This window comes from Sus scrofa, chromosome 4 (assembly GCF_000003025.6).
Source record: "Sus scrofa isolate TJ Tabasco breed Duroc chromosome 4, Sscrofa11.1, whole genome shotgun sequence".
NCBI classification, from domain to species: Eukaryota; Metazoa; Chordata; class Mammalia; order Artiodactyla; family Suidae; genus Sus; species Sus scrofa.
The window spans coordinates 15,980,436-15,999,288 of record NC_010446.5 but is presented as its reverse complement, the minus strand read 5'-3'; the positions used below and the strand labels follow the sequence as shown (position 1 = coordinate 15,999,288).

The following is an 18,853-nucleotide window of genomic DNA, read 5'->3' as shown; positions in this document are numbered from 1 at the left end:
TCTGTCTCACGCTCCGCCGAGAAAATCACAGAGCACCGATTACCGAATCCAAGCCCTCCCAGGACTCCTCCCTCAAGCCACGTGCCAGAGACCTCTCCTCTCCCGGCCGGGACTGGCACGCCCAGTTAACAAACCCTCCCTCGTGCCTGGCCCCGCCCCCTGCCAGGACCACGTGCCGCACCGCCCAACTTCTGGCCCCACCCACCTAGCGGACTCCGCCCACCAGGAACCACGCGGTCTTCCTCGCCCCGGGCTCCGCCCACTGTGAACTCACGCTGCTCGCACCACCCCGGATCCATTCTTGGCTCCACCCTCTTGGCAGAAAGCGCCGCGCGCCTCGAGCTCCGCCCACCTCGACCGGGCCTTCTCACGCCAAGTCCTTGCGCCTCTCCCCGCCCAGAATCCGCCCACCAGAACTTGCTCCACCAAAGCAGAGCTGCCCGCGTCCTCCCACTAAACCCCCCCTACCTTGGCTCCACCCCCCCGCAATCCAGAACGCGCATCTCAAGCTGGGTGCGTTGGAATCCTGCGCCACACGCTGGCCCAGGCTCCGCCTACCGTGCCCTAGGCCCCACCACCCGGGAACACCACGGGCGGTCGATCTCAGGCTCCGCCCACTCCGCCACGAGAACCCGCGCTGCTTGTTGAGCATCGGGCCCTCCCCCGAAGCCCGCCGCCGGGGCTTGTCTCGTCCGTCGGCCTTAGGCCCGTGCCCAGGCCCGCCATGGAGGGGGATGTCCCCGTCGCCGCAGCAGCCCACTACCAGCCGGCCAGCCCCCCGCGGGACGCCTGCGTCTACAACAGCTGCTACTGGTGAGGCGGCGCAGGGGCCAGCCCCCGGCATCTCCCCTGCCCACCCGGCCTGGCGTTGCAGCTGGGCCCCGCCTCTTCCCGGCCCCTCTGGGCCGGGACTGGCGGGTTTTCTGGTTTGAGGGGAGGAGAGAGAGGGAATGGCAGCCCTTGTCCCTTGAGTTGAGCTTGGGTATTTGGGTTGCGGGAGGGTGTGGTGTGTGCGTGGGGGGGGGGGGGCGGAATTCGCCAGGAATGGCAGGGTCGGTAAGTGCACTGCTTCAGCCTGGCGTTTTTCGCTTGGATTTTTCTCAGCGGACCTCAGCGTTTGGGGGGTCCAAGAAGGGGAGGTGGAGATGGAGGCGGAGTGCAGAGGGTCTTTGAATATTATTCTGCTGATAATGAAGGTCATTTTAATTTTGGAAGAGAATGGGGGTGCAAAGTTTTTGCAGTAACATTCCCAAGGTCACCCAGCTAATAGCAGCCAGGAATCCATTTCAGGCCCTGTTATACCAGATACCAAAATCTTAACCACCTAGTACTCATTGTAATAACGGTTAAATTTATACATAACACTTCACATGTGCTAGTCATTGTTCTGAGGCGGTTGCGTAAATGAATTCGTTTGAAACCCACAATTACACTAGGAGGTAGGTACTCTTATCCCCATTTTATTTTATTATTATTATTATTTTTTTTTTTTGCCATTTCTTGGGCTGCTCCCACCGGCATGTGGAGGTTCCCAGGTTAGGGGTCTAATCAGAGCTGTAGCCACCGGCCTATGCCACAGCCGCAGCAAGGCGGGATCCGAGCTGCGTCTGCAACCTACACCACAGCTCACGGCAACGCCTGATCCTCAACCCACTGAGCAAGGCCAGGAATAGAACCTCATTCCTAGTTGGATTCCTTAACCACTGAGCCACGACCGGAACTCCTTTTATCTCCGTTTTAAAGGTGAGCACGTTGAAGCACAGAGGTGTGCAAGTCATTTGCCTAAGGCCACACTGCTTGGGAGCGAAGGAATGGCGAGTTAAATGCAGAGTTTGTTTCTGGAATACACACACTGTACCCCCTATCCTGGGCCACTACTGTGGCTGAATCACTACTCTTATCGTGATTCTTTTCATTCCCTTTCCCTTACTTGATTAATGACTTCTAACCCCAATTTCCATTCCCTGCACAAGAAACCTTAGGGCCCTCTAAAGCTGCCTTTCTCTCCTCAGCTAGTCACCAAAGTAATGCTGGGAAGAGCTTGACATTCGTTCAGCTCTGACAGTGTGTCAGGCCTAGTACTTCCATCCGTCTTTGGGAGGTAGTTTTATTATTATCATTTCCCTCATTTTACCAATGAAAAAACTGGGCAGAGAGACCTGTTGTTTGCCCAGGATCACACATCTGCAAGGGTGGTGCTGAAACTGGAACCTCAGTAATGCCAGAGTCTGGAGTCCGTGCTTTGTTTCTGCCCTGCCTCTCACCTGGGTTCTGTTCTTGTCCCTAACATCCCCTCATTGTTTTGTCAATTCAGTAAATGTTTATTAGGCCCTTGGAGTGTGAGATGCACAATTTTATGCATGAGGGAGATAGCAGTGAACAAAATAGACATATTCCCTGGTAAGAGGTTTTTTTTTTTTTTTTTTTTAAGGTTGTACCGGCGGCATGTGGAGGTTCCAGGCTAGGGGTCGAATTGGAGCAGTAGCTGCTGGCCTACACCACAGACACAGGATCCAAGCCGTGTCTGCAACCTACAACACAGCTCACGGCAACGCCGGATCCGTAACCCACTGAGTGAAGCCAGGGATGCTAGTCAGATATGTTTCTACTGAGCCATGACGGGAACTCCCCCCTGTAAGAGTTCTTGATTTCTTGATTTCTTTCTTTCTGGTTTTTTTTGAGTGCATTTGTTTTATAGTGTTTTTAATTTCTGCTGTACAGCATAGTGAGGCATTCACACACACACACACACACACACACACACCCACCCTTTTTTTTTTTTCATACTATCTCCCATCATGTTCTACCCCAAGAAATTGGATGTCCCTCATAAGATTGCATAGTTCTCAAATTTCGATTGGGGGAAAACAGGCAAAACCCCTTTTAACCATGTTTGGGTTTAAGTGGTAGGAGAAAGCTAGAACAAGTTAAGGGGTAATGACTCATTGTGTTATTAGGAGATTTAAAGAAGACATTGTGGATAAAGTGATCTTTGAACAGAGATCTGAAGAAAAAGAGGGCAGGAGCTTTGTGGATATTGGCAGGAGGCCACTTCGGGTGCAGAGGCTCTCAGAAGGAAGTGTATCCTAGAAACGGCAGGGAGGCCGGCACAGTTGGAATGGAGAGGCTTGGGGGAAGGATGGTGGGAGATGAACTTCACTTCAGTAGATCGTCTCCTCTAATTCCTTCAGCCGAGGGCCAGACCCTCCTTACCTGGCCCTCGGGGCCTCTTCCAGCTGCCCTTCCTGACAGGCCTCTCTGCCCAGCTCTCCCCTGTCCTTAAGGTCTTTAACTTCAGCTGGCTTCACGTTGCTCACATCCCTTCTAAATTTGAACGTGTTGGAGAATCACCTGGGAGCTTGTAAACTATGCAGATCTCCAGGCCCCACCACAGAGCTGCTGGGTGTGTGAACAGCAACCTGGATGAGTCTGAGGCTGGTCTGTGGATCATATTTCAAGAATGCAGCCTTTGACAATAAAGTCTGCTTTCTGAGCCTAGTAAGCCCTCTAAAGATCTAGTCACCACCTGTTCCTTCGGTCTCTTTGTGAACTTGCCTTTCCTGCCCTACCCGAGGGTTTTTCAGCTTTGCCTCTGTTGGCATTTTGAGGTGGCAATTCTCTGGGGGCCTGTCCTGTGTATGGTAGGTTGTGTAGCAGCATCCCTGGCCTCTGCACACTGAATGCCCGCCCATTCCACCGTCTCCCAGTTTGTGACAACCTGAAATGTCCCCAGACACTGCCAAATGTCCCCTGGGGCTGGGGCAGAATCACTTCTGATGGAGAACTGGTGCTTTGTCCTGTCTGAACACATCGGGTAGGTATGCCTTTCTACACTGGCTCCTGTGGGTCCTCCTAGCTTGAAATAAATGCCTCCTTTCCACTTCCGTTAGCTTCCATCAGCTGTTACTTATCTTTTAAGACCCAGCCTCATGAGAACAGTGATAGCCTGTGTTTGTGTGGCTCTCTGTAGTTTGCAGAGCACTTGTGATTCTTTTATAATGGTGTTGGATTTTTCAAATATTTGTTGAGCACTTGCGTGCGCCTGGATCCTCCCCTTGAGGTCCTCTCTGACTTCAGCCCATCACCGGTAGCCATTCTTGCAGAATCCTGGCCCTAATGGTGCTTTGTCAGCGTTTCTCCTGCCAAAGTAATCAACTGGAACATTTCTATTATCATCCCCTCTTTTTTTTTAAGAAAAAACAGTTAAATGGGTTTCAGGAGTCACACCAAATCCAGGGCTTTTTCTCTGCCAGTGTTTCCACGGATAAGGCTCTCTTTTTTATTAGCATCACAAGTTTTACGAGATCCTTCTCCATGATAGTAACTGTACTCTTGAAAAAATTGATTAAAAAAGGACGAGAAACCCAGTAACTGTTACGTTTAAATTTGTTTTTTCTCTGCGTAACATTCACGCGTGTTTGAAAAGTAATAGGCGAAGTATGTCCAAGTCACATGTGTAATTCAGCTTCTTACCAGTAGTGCTTGTGGTACATGAGGATTTTCGAACCTTTTGCATTAACTCGGTGCCCACCCTTGGAATGTGCGAGGGGAGCAAGGAGCATCCACTGACCTACACCTCCTCCATCTTCCTGTATCCTTCAAAATGAACGCCTCATCTGTGCTTGCTCTATGCATCTTTCATGCCTTCTGTGATGCTCACTTTTTTATGGATCTGTATGGCTCCTCTTGCTGGCTCGTTACATTCTCCAGGCACTTAGCAGTGTGTGGTGTACATCACAGGCTCTTGTTTGTGGTCAGCTCTCCAAAATTATTAGGCTGGACAGACAGATGTTGTCTCAAAACTTGGTCTGAGAACATCCAGAGTAAAAAAAAAAAAAAAAAAAAAAAAAAAAAATTAGCTACTACAAGTTGTGTGGTACTGAAACAGTAAAATTTTGTTCCTCTGTGCTACACATCCTATGGAATTAGTAGCGATCTCCTGTTTTTACCTCTGCCATTTTTTTCTCTAAGGGTTCTTAGATATTTCAGGGGAAAATAATATTACCGGAGAAAAATGCAGACTCTCCACTTCAGTAAGCTTAGTTGTTTAGATCATTGAGACAGGTAGACAGGGCAAGACTGAATTGAAAGTGTGTCTTTCCACAGCATGGCTATAGTCCTTGGTGCCGTTTGTGCCTTGCCTCATCTTCAGGTGGCATGGTGTAGGTGGCTGGAAATTGGATTTTGACACAGTGAGTCACTTGTGTGAGCAAAATGTTGGTGTAGCTCATTTTGAGCCGAGGTGCTGTGTAGCTCACTAGAAAAAGACAGAAGCCCAAAGGCTGAACTGTGGCTTCCAGCGTGGCTTGGTTTGATGCCCTGGGCATTGCATTACTTGGGCAGTTCTGACCACTGCTTCAGAGAGCTAAAGGCATCTCATGTAGAAGAGAGATTCATCTGGGGCAGGAGTATAGGAATACAGATTTCAGTTCAGTATGAAAAACAGCTTTGTAAAAGCCAGGACCCCCCTCCATTCCAGGGGGGCCCAGGGAATACCACTCACAAGGGGCTCCCTCCAAAGAATTCCTGGGCATAAGACAACTGTCCCAGTCGTTTTTCAGTAAGGAGACCTCCTACCCCAGACACACATCCTGCCCCATTCCTAAGGGGAGCAGGAAACCAGTGTTAACTAAGATTGAGTGTTCATCACATGCTGTGGTTATGATGGTTGTGTCCATTTTACAGAGGAGAAAAGCAGGCCTTCAGAGAGGTCAGGATGTCTGAAGCTTCCTACTTTGTATGTGGCTGAGTTGGAATTCCAGCTCCATCTCAGGGCCCTGGATTATAGATTATAGAAGGCTGACGTAGTGTTTGAGCGGTGTTAAAATGCCTCCGTACAGTAGCACTGCTGACAGAGGTCCTGAGCTCTGTCTGTAGATGGGGTCGGTCACGAGCAGTATAGTTTGGTAACAGCTTGCTGGGGGTGTTTTAGAGGAAGTTCTGTCAGCCAGTTAGTTGTTGGATGAAGTGGTGATTATGGTTGCTTCCAACTTTTTTATATCGTCATCAGTCTTTTGTTCAAATTTGAAAAACAGCGCGTTCTTGCTTGCATTATATTGCTTAAGCAATTATTTTATTTCAGTGAAGAAAATATTTGGAAGCTCTGTGAATACATCAAAAACCACGACCAATATCCATTAGAAGAGTGTTACGCTGTCTTCATATCTAATGAGAGGAAGATGGTAAGTTGGTGAGTGATTGCAGGAAGAAGACAAGTTTAGGATGGAATCAGAAGCGAAATAGAGCATGAGTTTAGCACTGACCTAAAATGTGCTTTACAAAATATAACAACATTTTAAAGTTTGTTTTTGAATGAGATTTTTTTTTTTTCCCTACCAGAATGTGGTTGAGTTAGTAGAGTTTAGTCCCTTATTTGTAGGTAAGGAAATATGTGATGGTATGGTTATGCAAATTAAGTCCCCTCTCCTTGGATATTAAGTTAGAGCTTTTTATTTATTTTATTTATTTAAATTTTTTTTTTTTTTGTTCCCCCGTCTCCTCTAAGGCCGTACCCGCAGCACGTGGTTCCCAGGTCAGGGGTCCAACTGGAGCCGTAGCTGCCGGCCTCCGCCAGAGCCACAGCAACTCCAGATCCGAGCCTTGTCTGCAACCTACACCACAGCCCATGGCAACGCCAGATCCTCAACCCACTGAGCGAGGCCGGGGACTAGACCCGCAACCCCATGGTCCCTAGTCGGATTTGTTAACCACCAAGCCACGATGGGAACTCCTATTTTTTTTTTTTTTATTATTTACTTATTTATTTGGCCGTGCCCGTGGCATGTGGATGTTCCCCAAGCTGAGAATCCAACCCGTGCCATGGCTGTAACCAGAGCCACAGGAGTGACAACGCTGGATCCTTAACCTGCTGAGCCAAGAGGGAACTCTTAGAGCTTCTTAAATTGCTTAGATTAGAAGCACACATTCTCAGGTTTGATGTAAAAGATTTCTTTGTTTTTGGAGTTTTAATGGAACTCTAGTAAACTTATAGGAAGTATTCAGAAAAGTCAGCCTTTCATAATTGTAAAGCTCTTTTGCAAGCCTCATCTTGTTTGATCCCAGTGGAAACCCTGTGAAAGAGACAAGGTTCAGACAGATGTCTGCATTTTATAGATGAGGAAGTAGAGACATGGGGAGGTCCTGTGAATAATTAAGTGGGAAAGAAAGACTTGAACCTGCCAGGCCTTCCAATTCCTAGTTCAGGTCTCTTTCTACTCTCTAGAGAACATCTTATAATTAATTATTGCTCTTTCATTGTTAAGGACACTTGGAAGGATTTGGATTTCTTCCTATAATTCATTTTTTTCACCTTGATTGTTGGTTGATTAGAAACACTTTATTTTTCATGTATGCATTGCTTTAAAGAATTTATTAGTGGTTTAACTGAAGTTGTGGCTTAAGAAATTTGTTGAATTTTTCAGATTCCTATCTGGAAACAACAGGCAAGACCTGGAGATGGACCTGTGATCTGGGTAAGATCATCAACACGAACAGCCTCTGATGCATTAGTACTTGTAATCTGTGAATGGTCTTTGTGTTTTGGTAAAGCAGAAATTATGGGGCAGTAGATGAAGGCTATGGTAATTATTAGTAATTTGACCTTTTGCCAATAATTGTCATTTGGTCTAAGGTTGAAGCACTTAGGACATGTGTTCTTTTAATTTTGAAATTATTATAGGAATGATTTTAAGTGGCTGATGTGGCAGGTATATTTGTGTTCTGGACTCTTGTCTGCTTAGCACTAAAAAGAACTTTAGCAGTATCTAGTCTGGCGGTACAGTAGAATGATCCAGAGACTGTTAAAAATAGAGGTTTCTTTTTCCTTCTTTTCTTTGCTTTTTTCTTTCCTTCTTCTTTCTTTCCTTCTTTCTTTCTTTTTTCTTTCCTTCTTTCTTTCTTTCTTTCTTTTTTTCTTTTTTTCTTTCCTTCTTCTTTCTTTCCTTCTTTCTTTCCTTCTTTCTTCTTTCTTTCTTTCCTTTCTTTCTTCTTTCTTTCTTTCTTTCCTTTTTTCTTCCTTTCTTTCCTTCTTTCTTCCTTTCTTTCCTTCTTTCTTTCTTTCTCTTTCTTTCCTTTCTTTCTTTCCTTCCTTCCTTCCTTCGTTCTTTCTTTCTTTCTTTCTCTTTCTTTCTTTCTTTCCTTCCTTCCTTCCTTCTTTCTTTCTTTCTTTCTTCTTTCCTTCCTTCCTTCCTCCCTTCCTTCCTTCCTTCCTTTCTTTGTCACTATGTGCAGCGGCTTGACGTGGGATCTCATTCCCAGATCGGGGATTGAATCTGGGCCGCATTGGTGAAAGCACTGACTCCTAACCACTAGACCACCAGGGAACTCCCCAAAATAACAGATTTCTGATCTAGTTGATGTAGAGGTGTAGGAATTCGTGTTCCCAAGTGAACATGACTAGCATTTGAAAAATACAGATCTGCTCTAACCGTTTCATTTTTCAGGTGAAAGATCAAGCCCAGAAAGGCAGAGTGTGCAGCTCAGGGTCATCTGGCTCATCAGTGGCCAGTCTAGGTCCTTTCTAGGACACATCTTGTCACCTTAACCTGGCCTCTGGAGAACAGAATTGCTCATGCTCATAAACATGAAGATAAAGGAAAAACTCCATTCATGCTAATGTAACAAACATCAAATTTCTGACGCTTATTAGACTAAGATAACATTTGAATTGACTTCATTCGTTTATGTAACATACATTTATTAAATGCTTCTTATGTGCTAGACACAAAATTGACTAAATCCCTGGCCTCGTGGAGCTCATGCTCTTCCTTCCTTCATCTGTTCTAACATGAAATCCAGCAGTGTTGGGCTAGAAGCATGGGCTCAGGGTCAAGCAAACTGGGATTAAGCTGCAGTCCTCACCCTGGGGGGTTGTGTGAGGTGGATGTGGTATTTGCTGTCTTTCTTCAGTGTCTTCCTCTGGTCAGGCGGGTTGTCAGGCTTTAGATACATAATGTATTTGAAGCATCGTCCTGCGTCCCGGAGGCGTTACACTCTGGAGGCATTTGCTAAAGCTGTTACTGTGAGCAAAGCTACAAGACTCTGGTTACCGAGTGTCCAGCTGCCTCCGCAGTCATGGCCATGGCCGAAGTGCTCAGCTGCCTTTGAGCCATGGCCTTGCTACCTGTCTTCAGGAGGCTCACAAGGAGAGGGCCTTTGGTCACGTCCCCCTTTACACAGCAGCTCTGGTGACTCAGGGTGGGGAGTCCTGTTGTAGGAAGTCTCCCCACAGATTTCCTGTGTGAAATAAGCCTCTGGCAGATTGATCTGTGCCTCGCTGCCATCCTGTCGTGGGGAATGGGTAGACTCCCCAAGTGGGTGGAGACACCAACCCCCAAGGAACAGATCATGTTCTAGGTGGGCCTCCCTGCCTCTGACCTCGCTGGATCTTTTCTGGCATTTGGACAAGCTCTGTATCCACCTCAGACTGAGGCTTCTGCTGGATCTGCACTCCTTGGCTCCCCATCTCTGCCGTGGAGGTGATTCCTGGTTGAGGCCTGCTTTCCCTCTCGAGGTCACCAGACACCTGGTATGTAGGAAAATGGACCTGAGCTAACCAGAAGGATACTTCTTGTTTTAGCCTTTCCACAAGTTGTGTCATCTTTCTGGAAGGCCTTCCCCTTCGAAGATGTGGTGATGGCAGCCCTTTCTCAATGAAACTCCTCTTGGTTGCCTTTTTTTTTTTTTTTTTTTAGGGCCACACCCGAGGCTTATGGAAGTTCCCAGGCTAAGGGTCGAATCAGTTATAGCTGCTGGCCTATACCACAGCCACAGCAAGGCAGGATCCGAGCCTTGTCTGCAACCTACACCACAGCTCATGGCAATGCTGGATCCTTAATCCACTTGAGTGAGGCCAGGGATCGCACTCACAACCTCATGGATACTAGTTGGATTTGTTTCCACTGCGCCACAATAGGAACTCCTTGGTTGGCTTTTTAAAAAGACTGATCATTTACATACATCATCTCACTAATTCTCTCAGTAATACTATGAGGAAAACACTACAGTTGTCTCTATTTTGTGGAAGAGGAAACAGGCTGGTTAGGGAGGGCTGAGGTTGAACCAGGTGACCTGACTTCAGATGCCCTCACCTGCGCGCTCTCCCGCCTCCCTCATTTCCTTATCTCCCTGTTGTGCAACAGTTGACTTGTGTTTCCCAATCACTTCTCCCGAAACTCTTACCGCCAGAAAGATAGAAAGGACTTATCTTTCTCATCTTCGTATTTTATTTTATTTCTTTTTTCTTTTTAGGGCCGCACCTGTGGCATATGGAGGTTCCTGGGCTAGAGGTCGAATCAGAGCTGCATCTGCAACCTACACCACCCACTGAGCGAGGCCAGGGTTTGAGTTCGCATCCTCATGGATACTAGTCAGGTTCGTTACTGCTGAGCCACAGCAGGAACTCCTATATCTGTACTTTAATAGCACACTTTGTCATAAATAATAGGGAGTACATAGTTCAAAAAAAACCAACACAAAGTAGAAGATGTTAAGGGAGAGACAGGTTTTGGAAAGGCAGAGACTCCGGCAGGGGCGGGAGAAGATCACAGATGGGCTCATGAGGAAGAAAGCAGACAGAGCTTGAGTGATGGGTACGGAGAGGGGCAGTGGAGGAGGTCGTGCAGGAGGAGTGGAGTAACACAAATAAGCCTAGGGGAAGGAATCTGTGGACTGTTATGGGGGAGCAGCTTTTAGTTCATTTATCTGGAGGGTAGGATGCATTAAGGGGCAGTACAGGGAATAAGCGTTCATTTCTGATGCTGGATCTGCTTTACTAAGATAGAGTTGGAGCCAAAGGAAGCACTTTAGGCTCTGATGGTACAACATCTCCAGTCTCAATTAATTATCTGCCCCACCTCACAGGGTCAAATGAAATGTTTGAGAAAGTGCTTTGTGAGCTCCGAAGCACTGGAAATGTAAGATGGTATTTCTGATGTTGTATTAATGTGATTGAACTTTTTATCTCACAGTACTGTTCTCTATGAGAGATTTTTTTCCCTAAGGAGCTCTGAGCACCGGACTATTGCATGTCCCTTGATAACCACCCTGACATGCCTCCCAGCCCTTAGCTGGTGTGGGCTGCACTGGGCATCTGGCATCGAGAGTGAGAAGTCACACGTGCACTGGGACCCAGCTGTGCGGGAGAAGCTCTGTGTCTTTCTTCTGTAATGACTACAGACTAGGGCCTGGCTGGTTTAAAAACAATCGCAACAACATTTTATTTTTATTTTTTGTTTTTGCATGTTCATCTTTATTAGAAATGCCCCAAAATAAAAGTCTGCATGAATATACCAGTTATACTCCCACTAGTGGTAGGAGGGAATCTTCTGTTGTCTCCCTCTCATATACTTGGTATAGATAGATTTTGATTTAATTTTAATTATTATCAAATTGCTAAATATAAAATTGTGTTTTATTATGGATTTAAAGTTCTCTCTGATATAAATGGAATTGAGCTTCTGTACATAGTCTTCTAGTTTATTTGCATTTCCTTTGTGAAACACCCGTTGATATTTTTCTTTTTCTTTTTTTAATTAAAGTGTAGTTGATTTACAGTGTTGTGCAATTTCTGCTGTACAGCAGAGTGACCCAGGCATACATATATATACATTCTTTTTCTAATATTATCTTCCATCATGTTCTGTCACAAGAGGTTGGGTGTAGTGCCCTGAGCTGTGCAGTAGGACCTCATTGCTTATCCATTCTCAGTGTCATAGTTCGCATCTACTAGCCCAAAACTCCCAGTCCATCCCATTCCCTCCCCCCTGCCCCTTGGCAACCATAAGTTTGTTCTCCATGTCTGTGAGTCTGTTTCTGTTCTGTAGATGGGTTCATCTGTGCCATATTTTAGATTTCACATTTAAGTGATACTATGTGGTTGTTTTTTCTCTTTCTGATTTCACTTAGAATCTTTAGTTGAATCCATGTTACTGCAAATGGCATTATTTTGTTTTTTTTTTAATGGCTGAGTAGTATTCCGTTGTGTATATGTACCACATCTTCTTAATTCATTTGTCTGTTGATGAATATTTAGGTTGTTCCTGTGTCTTGGTTATTGTCAATAGTGCTGAACATAGGGGTGCAATTATCTTTTTTTTTTTTTTTTTTTTTGCTTTTTTAGGGCTCCGCTGGTGGCACATGGAGGTTCCAAGGCTAGGGTTTGAATCGGAGCTATAGCTGCTGGCCTACACCGCAGCCAAATTAATGAAAGATCCAAGCTGTGCGTCTGTGACCTACACCACAGCTCACGGCAACGCTGGATCCTTAACCCACTGAGCGAGGGTTCAAACCCACAACCTCTTAGTTCCTAGTCGGATTTGTTTCTGCTGCGCCACAATGGGAATTCCTGAGTGAATGTTTTGTCTGGATAGTTACCCAGGAGTGGGATTGTTGGATCATATGGTAGTTCTATATTTAGTTTTTTGAGGAATCTCCATACTGTTTTCCATAGTGACAACATTTTAAAGTCTTTCTTCCCCTCTCCAGGCTCACCATAAGCCGTCCCCTTTGTTGGTGGTTGGAGGATATCCTTGTAGGCTTTTTTCTCTGTACTCACACTCGTGCATGTGTACTTCTGAATGCTCATGTCTGTCTCTGTATACACATACATTTGAAAAATACAATAATCAGCAGTTTGCTTCCACCATCGAACCGTATAACATGGACTTAATCCACTTTCACATAAATTTACCTATTTTTTTATTTTTTGGCTGTGCCTGCAGTGTGTAGAAGTTCCCGGGCCAGGAATCGCACCTGAGCCACAGCAGTGACGTGCTAGATCCCTAACCTGCTGAGCCATTGGAGAACTCCGCATTTACCTGACTCCTTTAAGTAGCCCCCTGGGACTCCATCTTATGGCTGCACCGTAGTTTGTGAACCATTCCTCTCGGTGGACTTCTGGTTGCTTCTGAATTTTCAGTTATAAGCAATGCTGCAGAGATTTTCTTTGCATATATACCTCTCCATACACACGGCCGATTTTCTGTAGGATGGATTCCTCAGGGTAAAGTTGCTAGGCCAAGGGTGTACATTTAATGTACATCAACATTTCCACCGGTTGCTTACCTGTTCCCCGTCACTGGACTTTTGGCCTGTTTTCAGGGTTTTGTGTTTGCTTTATTTGCTGTTATAAGGAGGGCTGTATTTGTCTTGTCCATTTTTGATGATATGTATGCAGTACTGGTATACCCTTGGAATACACGATCGTAGGGTAATCTGGTTAATTTCAGCAACTTTTACTTCTAGGATTACCATGTTGTCTTGCTTCATGTGTCGAGTGGAGGACAGAGCTTCATTTATGACCTTGACACTGTCCTGCCATTTCCCTGCCCCTTTGATACGTATGTGGAAGATGCCTTTAAGTCTGATGAGGACATTCATCCGCAGTTTAGAAGGTGAGGAGATTCAAGGTGGATTTATCAACTTTCTGCAATCGGACCTTGATAATAATTAATATTCAGTTGTTTTGTTTGTGTGTTTGTTTTTGCATTGGTTTTATAAACATCAGTTGTCTGGGCTTCACCATTTAGTCGAGGTTTGAGAATGATGTGCTATATAGAAGATTCAAAATGTTTTAAAGTTTTAAATGTTGTCCGTTGTGTAAAAGGTTGGCAGTCTTTTAAAAATTTGTGTGATGAGATCCAAAACATTTTTCTGAAAGTTGTTGTGGGGCTCTCTGTCCTTTTCTTATTTTTGGGGGGAGTGTGGTGGGATGGTGTGGGGTGGGTGAGTAGGATGCCTTATGATGCCACCGTGGAGAGCGCTGTGATGGCAGTCTCTGAAAACTACCCTTTGCCCCTGATACACAGTTGGGAAAGTAAAGGCAGCTAGATATATTTCCATGCCTTTGAAGTTTGGGTTTTCAGCTGATCATTTCTCACGCTGTCTTTAACCGGTATTAAAGCAGCATGTGTATGTTTTTGTATCACAGAGTGTATAAAAAGGCCTGCGTGGTTTTGTTCATGTCATAGAACACGGTCTATGTAAGAGCTGAGTTAGGATTTCAGCTGTGATATAAAATGAATGTTGGTTTGTGTGTAGGAAATTCCGAGTGATCCGTGCAGATTCGTATTTGAAGAACTTTGCTTCTGACCGATCTCACATGAAGGATTCCAGCGGGAACTGGAGAGAACCTCCTCCGTCCTATCCCTGCATCGAGACTGGAGGTGAGCCACGGCCGCCCCCAGGGGGTTCCCGTCACTGTGCAGATGAGCGCGTTCCCTTAACCAGGGTCAGGAAGCACATTGTTCTTTGGGTAAGACCTCTGGAGAGCTAAGGAGGCAAGAGGGAGTGTCGTTCTGTGTATTCATCGGATTTAGGAATCGAGGCACGGAGAGCAGGACTGGAGGGCACCAGAACTCATGGGAGAGGAACGGTGTTAGGGCCCAAACCCTGGCACCATTGCTGGGACATTGGGCTTCGGAAGGTCTGCGTGTTCGAGTCATTTAACAGCGGGACTACAAGCATCTTGCCACGGGAGGGTTTCATGTTATGGGGAGGAAATCCCAGCGCGTCTTTGGAATGTGTGAAATGTCATTTCACTGGCTCTGTAATAAAAGCTGCCTAAGAAGGAGGTGAGAGCTAGCAGGTTTTATCGTCCCACTCATCTCATTTATGTGCTTTTAGGCATCAGTCCAAATAGTAATTCTTCCAGATTTAAGCGGATAAAGGGTTCTTCACCTCTTTCTGTTGCTTGGCACTCACCTGAAGCTGGAAACATTATTTATGATGGGAAGTAATTGGTAGCGTTGCCTTTAATTGGTGAAATCATCCTCTCACATGGATGAGGCTGTGTGAGTCAAACTGTTCTGTAAGCTGTACAGGATGCCGGAAAAATAGGACAGTGGTGTTCGGAATTCAGCAGTGAAGAGAGTAAAAAAAATATTTGGCATGTTTGAGGGGAGTGAAGACTGAAAGAGGATTCAAACTCTGATTTTTGAGGCTCTCTGTGAAAAGCTCTCATAATTTTAAAAATTTATATTGGAATTGATTTTGCCTCACCAACCGGGTTCCCAACCTCAGGGTTAGAATTGGGACAGCTGAGGTCAGGAAGGGGCCTCAGGGATCTTGCCTTCAGTCTCACTCACCAGGCTGACAGGGCCTGTGGCAGCTCTAAGGCAGAGTTTGGTGCGTAGTAGGCCTTCAGGAAACAACACCTTCTCAGCCCCTGTCCTCTGTGAGTCATTTCTTTGGGTTTGATGGCTACTACCCAGTAGGTGCTGTTTTGGGAGAGGCTTCGGTGCCAGCCCCTTTGCATCTTATTTTGGTTTAATCTTCACCACAAGAGGCAGGCTTTGTTTTCCACACTTGCCTGCCATACAGACTGGCGCACAGGCAGGTCAAGCCTGCTTCCCCAGCTGGAAGGCCTCCAAGTCCGGTAGCACCTTGTGATCGGGTGTCAGTTGCCCCCACCCTCGTGTAGCTAGCTCATCAGAGGCCTCCTGAACTTGAGATTGGAGCTCAAAGGAATCTGCTCCAAAGTGTGGGGTAAACACACTGGTTTCTCATGTCGTAATTTACTGTGTGTTCTCTTGTATGGGACATGCATTACTGCAAGCCCTGTCTTTATCAAAGCAGTATATTTGAAATTAGGTTAAGGGGGAATTACTTTCAGCTAGTTAGGGTTTTATTTAAGAAAAAACGGTTAGGAAAGAAAAAATGGTTCAAGAAAACATCACACTTCACCTCAAATATGTTGTTTAGATAGTGTGTCATTTTCCTCTTAGGTCAGTGATGTTCTGTTCATCTTTTTCAGACTTTTTCTGTATGTGCTTCATTTTCAGTAATTATTTTGCTTGTAAATTCATTGATCTTAAATCCTTTTGCGGTGCATTTTTTTTTTTCCATTTTACGTGTTTGTTTTTTCATTTCTAGATGCTCCATTTGGGGCTGATTTACTCTCTCCCCTTTTGGTCTTTGTCGTGCTCATGTTTAACTACTCTTTTGAGTAAATGGAGCCTATTTATAATCGCTGGTCCTTGTCTGCTGATTTCTCTCCTGGTTTTGAGTTGTATTTTCCTGTTTTCTTTGTATGACTCCTAATATTTGGTTGGCTGCTGGATTTTGTGCATTTCACATTGTCAGCTCCTAGATCTTGGGTTACTTTAAGAAACAGTCTTGGATTTGGTTCTGGCCCCACTTAAATTTCTGAGGGTCAGGCGGGTCCTTTCAAGGCTGGCTTGTAGGCCGTTTCCTGCGGGTTCGAGGTGGCCTTTGGCTGCTGCTGATTTAGCTTCCCCACTCTCGAGTGACCTTTCTGTGGATTCTCCCAAATGCCTGAGGGCTGGAGGGGTGTTGTTAGACTGCTTTCTGCTGCTTCTTTCCTGGACTTGTGAGATCAGTCCTTAGCCAAAGACTTGGGGGTAAAGGGCTGAGGCGCCTCTGCAGGTCTCCAGACAGCTCTCTGTGTAGTTCCCGCCTCTCTCACACTGTCCCCAGATCTAGCTGCCCTGGCCCCCTCAACTTAATTTTTTTGTTTTTTTTGGTTGCATGTGCAAGTTCCTGAGCCAGGGATCAAACCTGTGTTACAGTGGCCACCCAAGCCACAGCAGTGACAATGCCGGATCCTTAACCTGCTGAGCCACCAGGGAACTCCAGGATTTATTTTATTTTTCATTTTTTGCTTTTTTAGAGCTGTACCTGTGGCATATGGAGGTTCCCAGGCTAGGGATCAAATTGGAGCTGTCGCTGCCGGCCTATGCCACAGCCACAGCAGCATGGGATCCAAGCTGTATCTGCGACCTACACCACAGCTCATGGCAACACCGGATCCATAACCCATTGAGCAAGGCCATGGATCGAACCCGAACCTCATGGTTCATAGTTGGATTCGTTTTCACTGCGCCAGGACGGGAACTCCCTTTAGAGTCTTTTTGATATGTAGAGATTCGTAGTCCAACTCTTTTTTTTTTTTTTTTTTGGTAATTTATATGTTGGAGAAACTGAGTCTGGGAGAAAATGGTGTGGGTTTTGGTGATTGTATCTCTTTTGTGTTCTCTGAATTCCTATAAATTGGCAGTTGCCTCCAGTAAACTGGCAGTTTGCTTATTTTTACAGGTTTTCATTTAATTTTTTATTTTTGAATAACTTTATTTTTAGCCTACTAGAGAATTGGTTAAAAAATAAAACACTGCAGTTTTTCTATACCTTTTGGTCAGATCCCAGGGGAATCTGAGAAAACCATAGTGTAATTATCTAAACCAAAAAAATAATACAGTTGATACAAAAATATTGCCACAGTGCTCTTAACTTACAGACCTTATATAAGTTTTGTAATTTTTCCCACTAATTTCTTTTTTTTTGGTTTAGAATCTAACCCAGAATATTACATTTATTTGTCATCTCTCCTCACTCTCCTTCAATCTGTGACACTTTTTGTTTTTTCTTTGATAACTTTTATACTTTCAAAGGGTACTGGTCAGTGATTTTTTTTTTTTTTTTGGTCTTTTTAAGGCCATACCCACAACATATGGAAGTTCACAGGCCAGGGGTCGAATTGGAGCCGTAGCTGCCAGCCTACACCATAGCCATAGCCACAGCCAGATCTGAGCCACATCTGCGACCTGCATCGCAGCTTGCTGCCACCCCAGATCCTTAACCCACTGAGCAAAGTCAGGGATCACACCCACATCTTCATGGATACTAGTCGGGTTCTTAACCCACTGAGCCACAACAGGAACTCCAGTGACTTTGTATAGTGCGCCTCAGTTTGGGTCTTTGTGATACTTTGTCATGGTGAGATTGAGGTTATGCATTTGAGACAAGAAACCGCAGAAGTGATATTGACCCCTTGTGAAACGTGAATAATTTTCCCTACTTTTGGTCTCCTGGGTTGTTTTATTGCTGTTAAACCAAAATTGTGTTTTCAGTGGACATTTTGTTCATGTATTCTTTTAGATTCCAAAATGAACCTGAATGATTTTATCAGTATGGATCCTGAGGTGGGATGGGGAGCCGTCTACTCCCTGTCTGAATTTGTACATCGGTTTGGCAGTCAGAACTACTAAACTTGACCTGTGGATGTAGTCCTGTGGAGAAATGCTAGGACCCGAACAGATCCACCCCTTCATCTGGGACAGCGAACATTATGGTACATTTGGTTTGGAATTATGTTTTCCGTTTTATTTCAGTTGAGTTGAAACATAAGTGAACAAAGTAATAAATAGAACCAATTTTTTTTTTGATATGTCAGGTTGAAACTTGATGTAGTGTGTATTTGCTCAGTTATTCCTACAGCTCAGTTGTTAAAACATGTGAAGACTTAAGCCAATAATTGTTTTTGTTATGATAGATGTGTGGATTTCATGTCTGTTTTGGATGTTTCATTTCTCTCCAGCTACACTGTAAGCTCCTTGAGGGCAGGGCTGTGGCCCATTTCTCTGTGAATCTCTAATGCCCATAACGTGTGCCATAAAATGTTTGCTAGTGATTGTGCTCCTGCTTGAAGAGGGCTGACATAGTGAGCTGAATCAGCAATAAGTATTAGTGTTTTGGACCATTATGTTCTTAAAAAAGATTGCAGCCCTCTCAGGCTTAAGTGTTATTTGGCCTCTTTATATACGTTTTTAAATAAAACTGACTTAAAATTAATTTTGTTTTGAAGATTTTGTGTCCCTCTTGATGTTCTGGGATCCTCAAGAATGTCTTATTTGTAGATGGGACCCTTTGCTTTAAAATACATTGATCCATTTTTCTTCTTGAAGATGTCTTAGAAATTTGGCTTTCATCATTTAATTCCAAATAAAATAATGCCTAACGTTCAACCGGCTTACAGCACTAGCTCTCGTTCACACCTTCCACGGTTCTATTGTAAAAGCGAGCAACTTTCTTGTAACAGGGCTGTCCAAGCTTTTGATCT

General features: G+C 45.0%; 1 protein-coding gene across 2 annotated transcripts; it reads left to right on the top strand.

Moving 5' to 3' along the window:
- WDYHV1 (WDYHV motif containing 1) lies at window positions 353–18,585 on the top strand. Of its 2 annotated transcripts, none has more exons than XM_001928505.4 (6): window positions 353–813; window positions 6,083–6,182; window positions 7,422–7,472; window positions 13,243–13,391; window positions 14,038–14,162; window positions 17,893–18,585. In XM_001928505.4, the coding sequence occupies exons 1-6, from the start codon at window positions 725–727 to the stop codon at window positions 18,000–18,002; spliced, it is 624 nt and encodes a 207-aa protein (XP_001928540.1). In that variant the 5' UTR covers window positions 353–724; the 3' UTR covers window positions 18,003–18,585. The 2 variants fall into 2 exon arrangements, with proteins under 2 accessions (XP_001928540.1, XP_013851955.1); XM_013996501.2 differs by lacking the exon at window positions 353–813 and adding an exon at window positions 1,026–1,056.

Bases quoted from the DNA above. Each gene is read 5' to 3' on its own strand.
- WDYHV1 (XM_001928505.4), top strand. From the start codon at position 725: ATGGAGGGGGATGTCCCCGTCGCCGCAGCAGCCCACTACCAGCCGGCC. The intron at 7,473-13,242 runs GTAAGATCATCA...TTTTACTTCTAG, and splicing joins GAGATGGACCTGTGATCTGG to GATTACCATGTTGTCTTGCT. The intron at 14,163-17,892 runs GTGAGCCACGGC...GTATTCTTTTAG, and splicing joins TCCCTGCATCGAGACTGGAG to ATTCCAAAATGAACCTGAAT.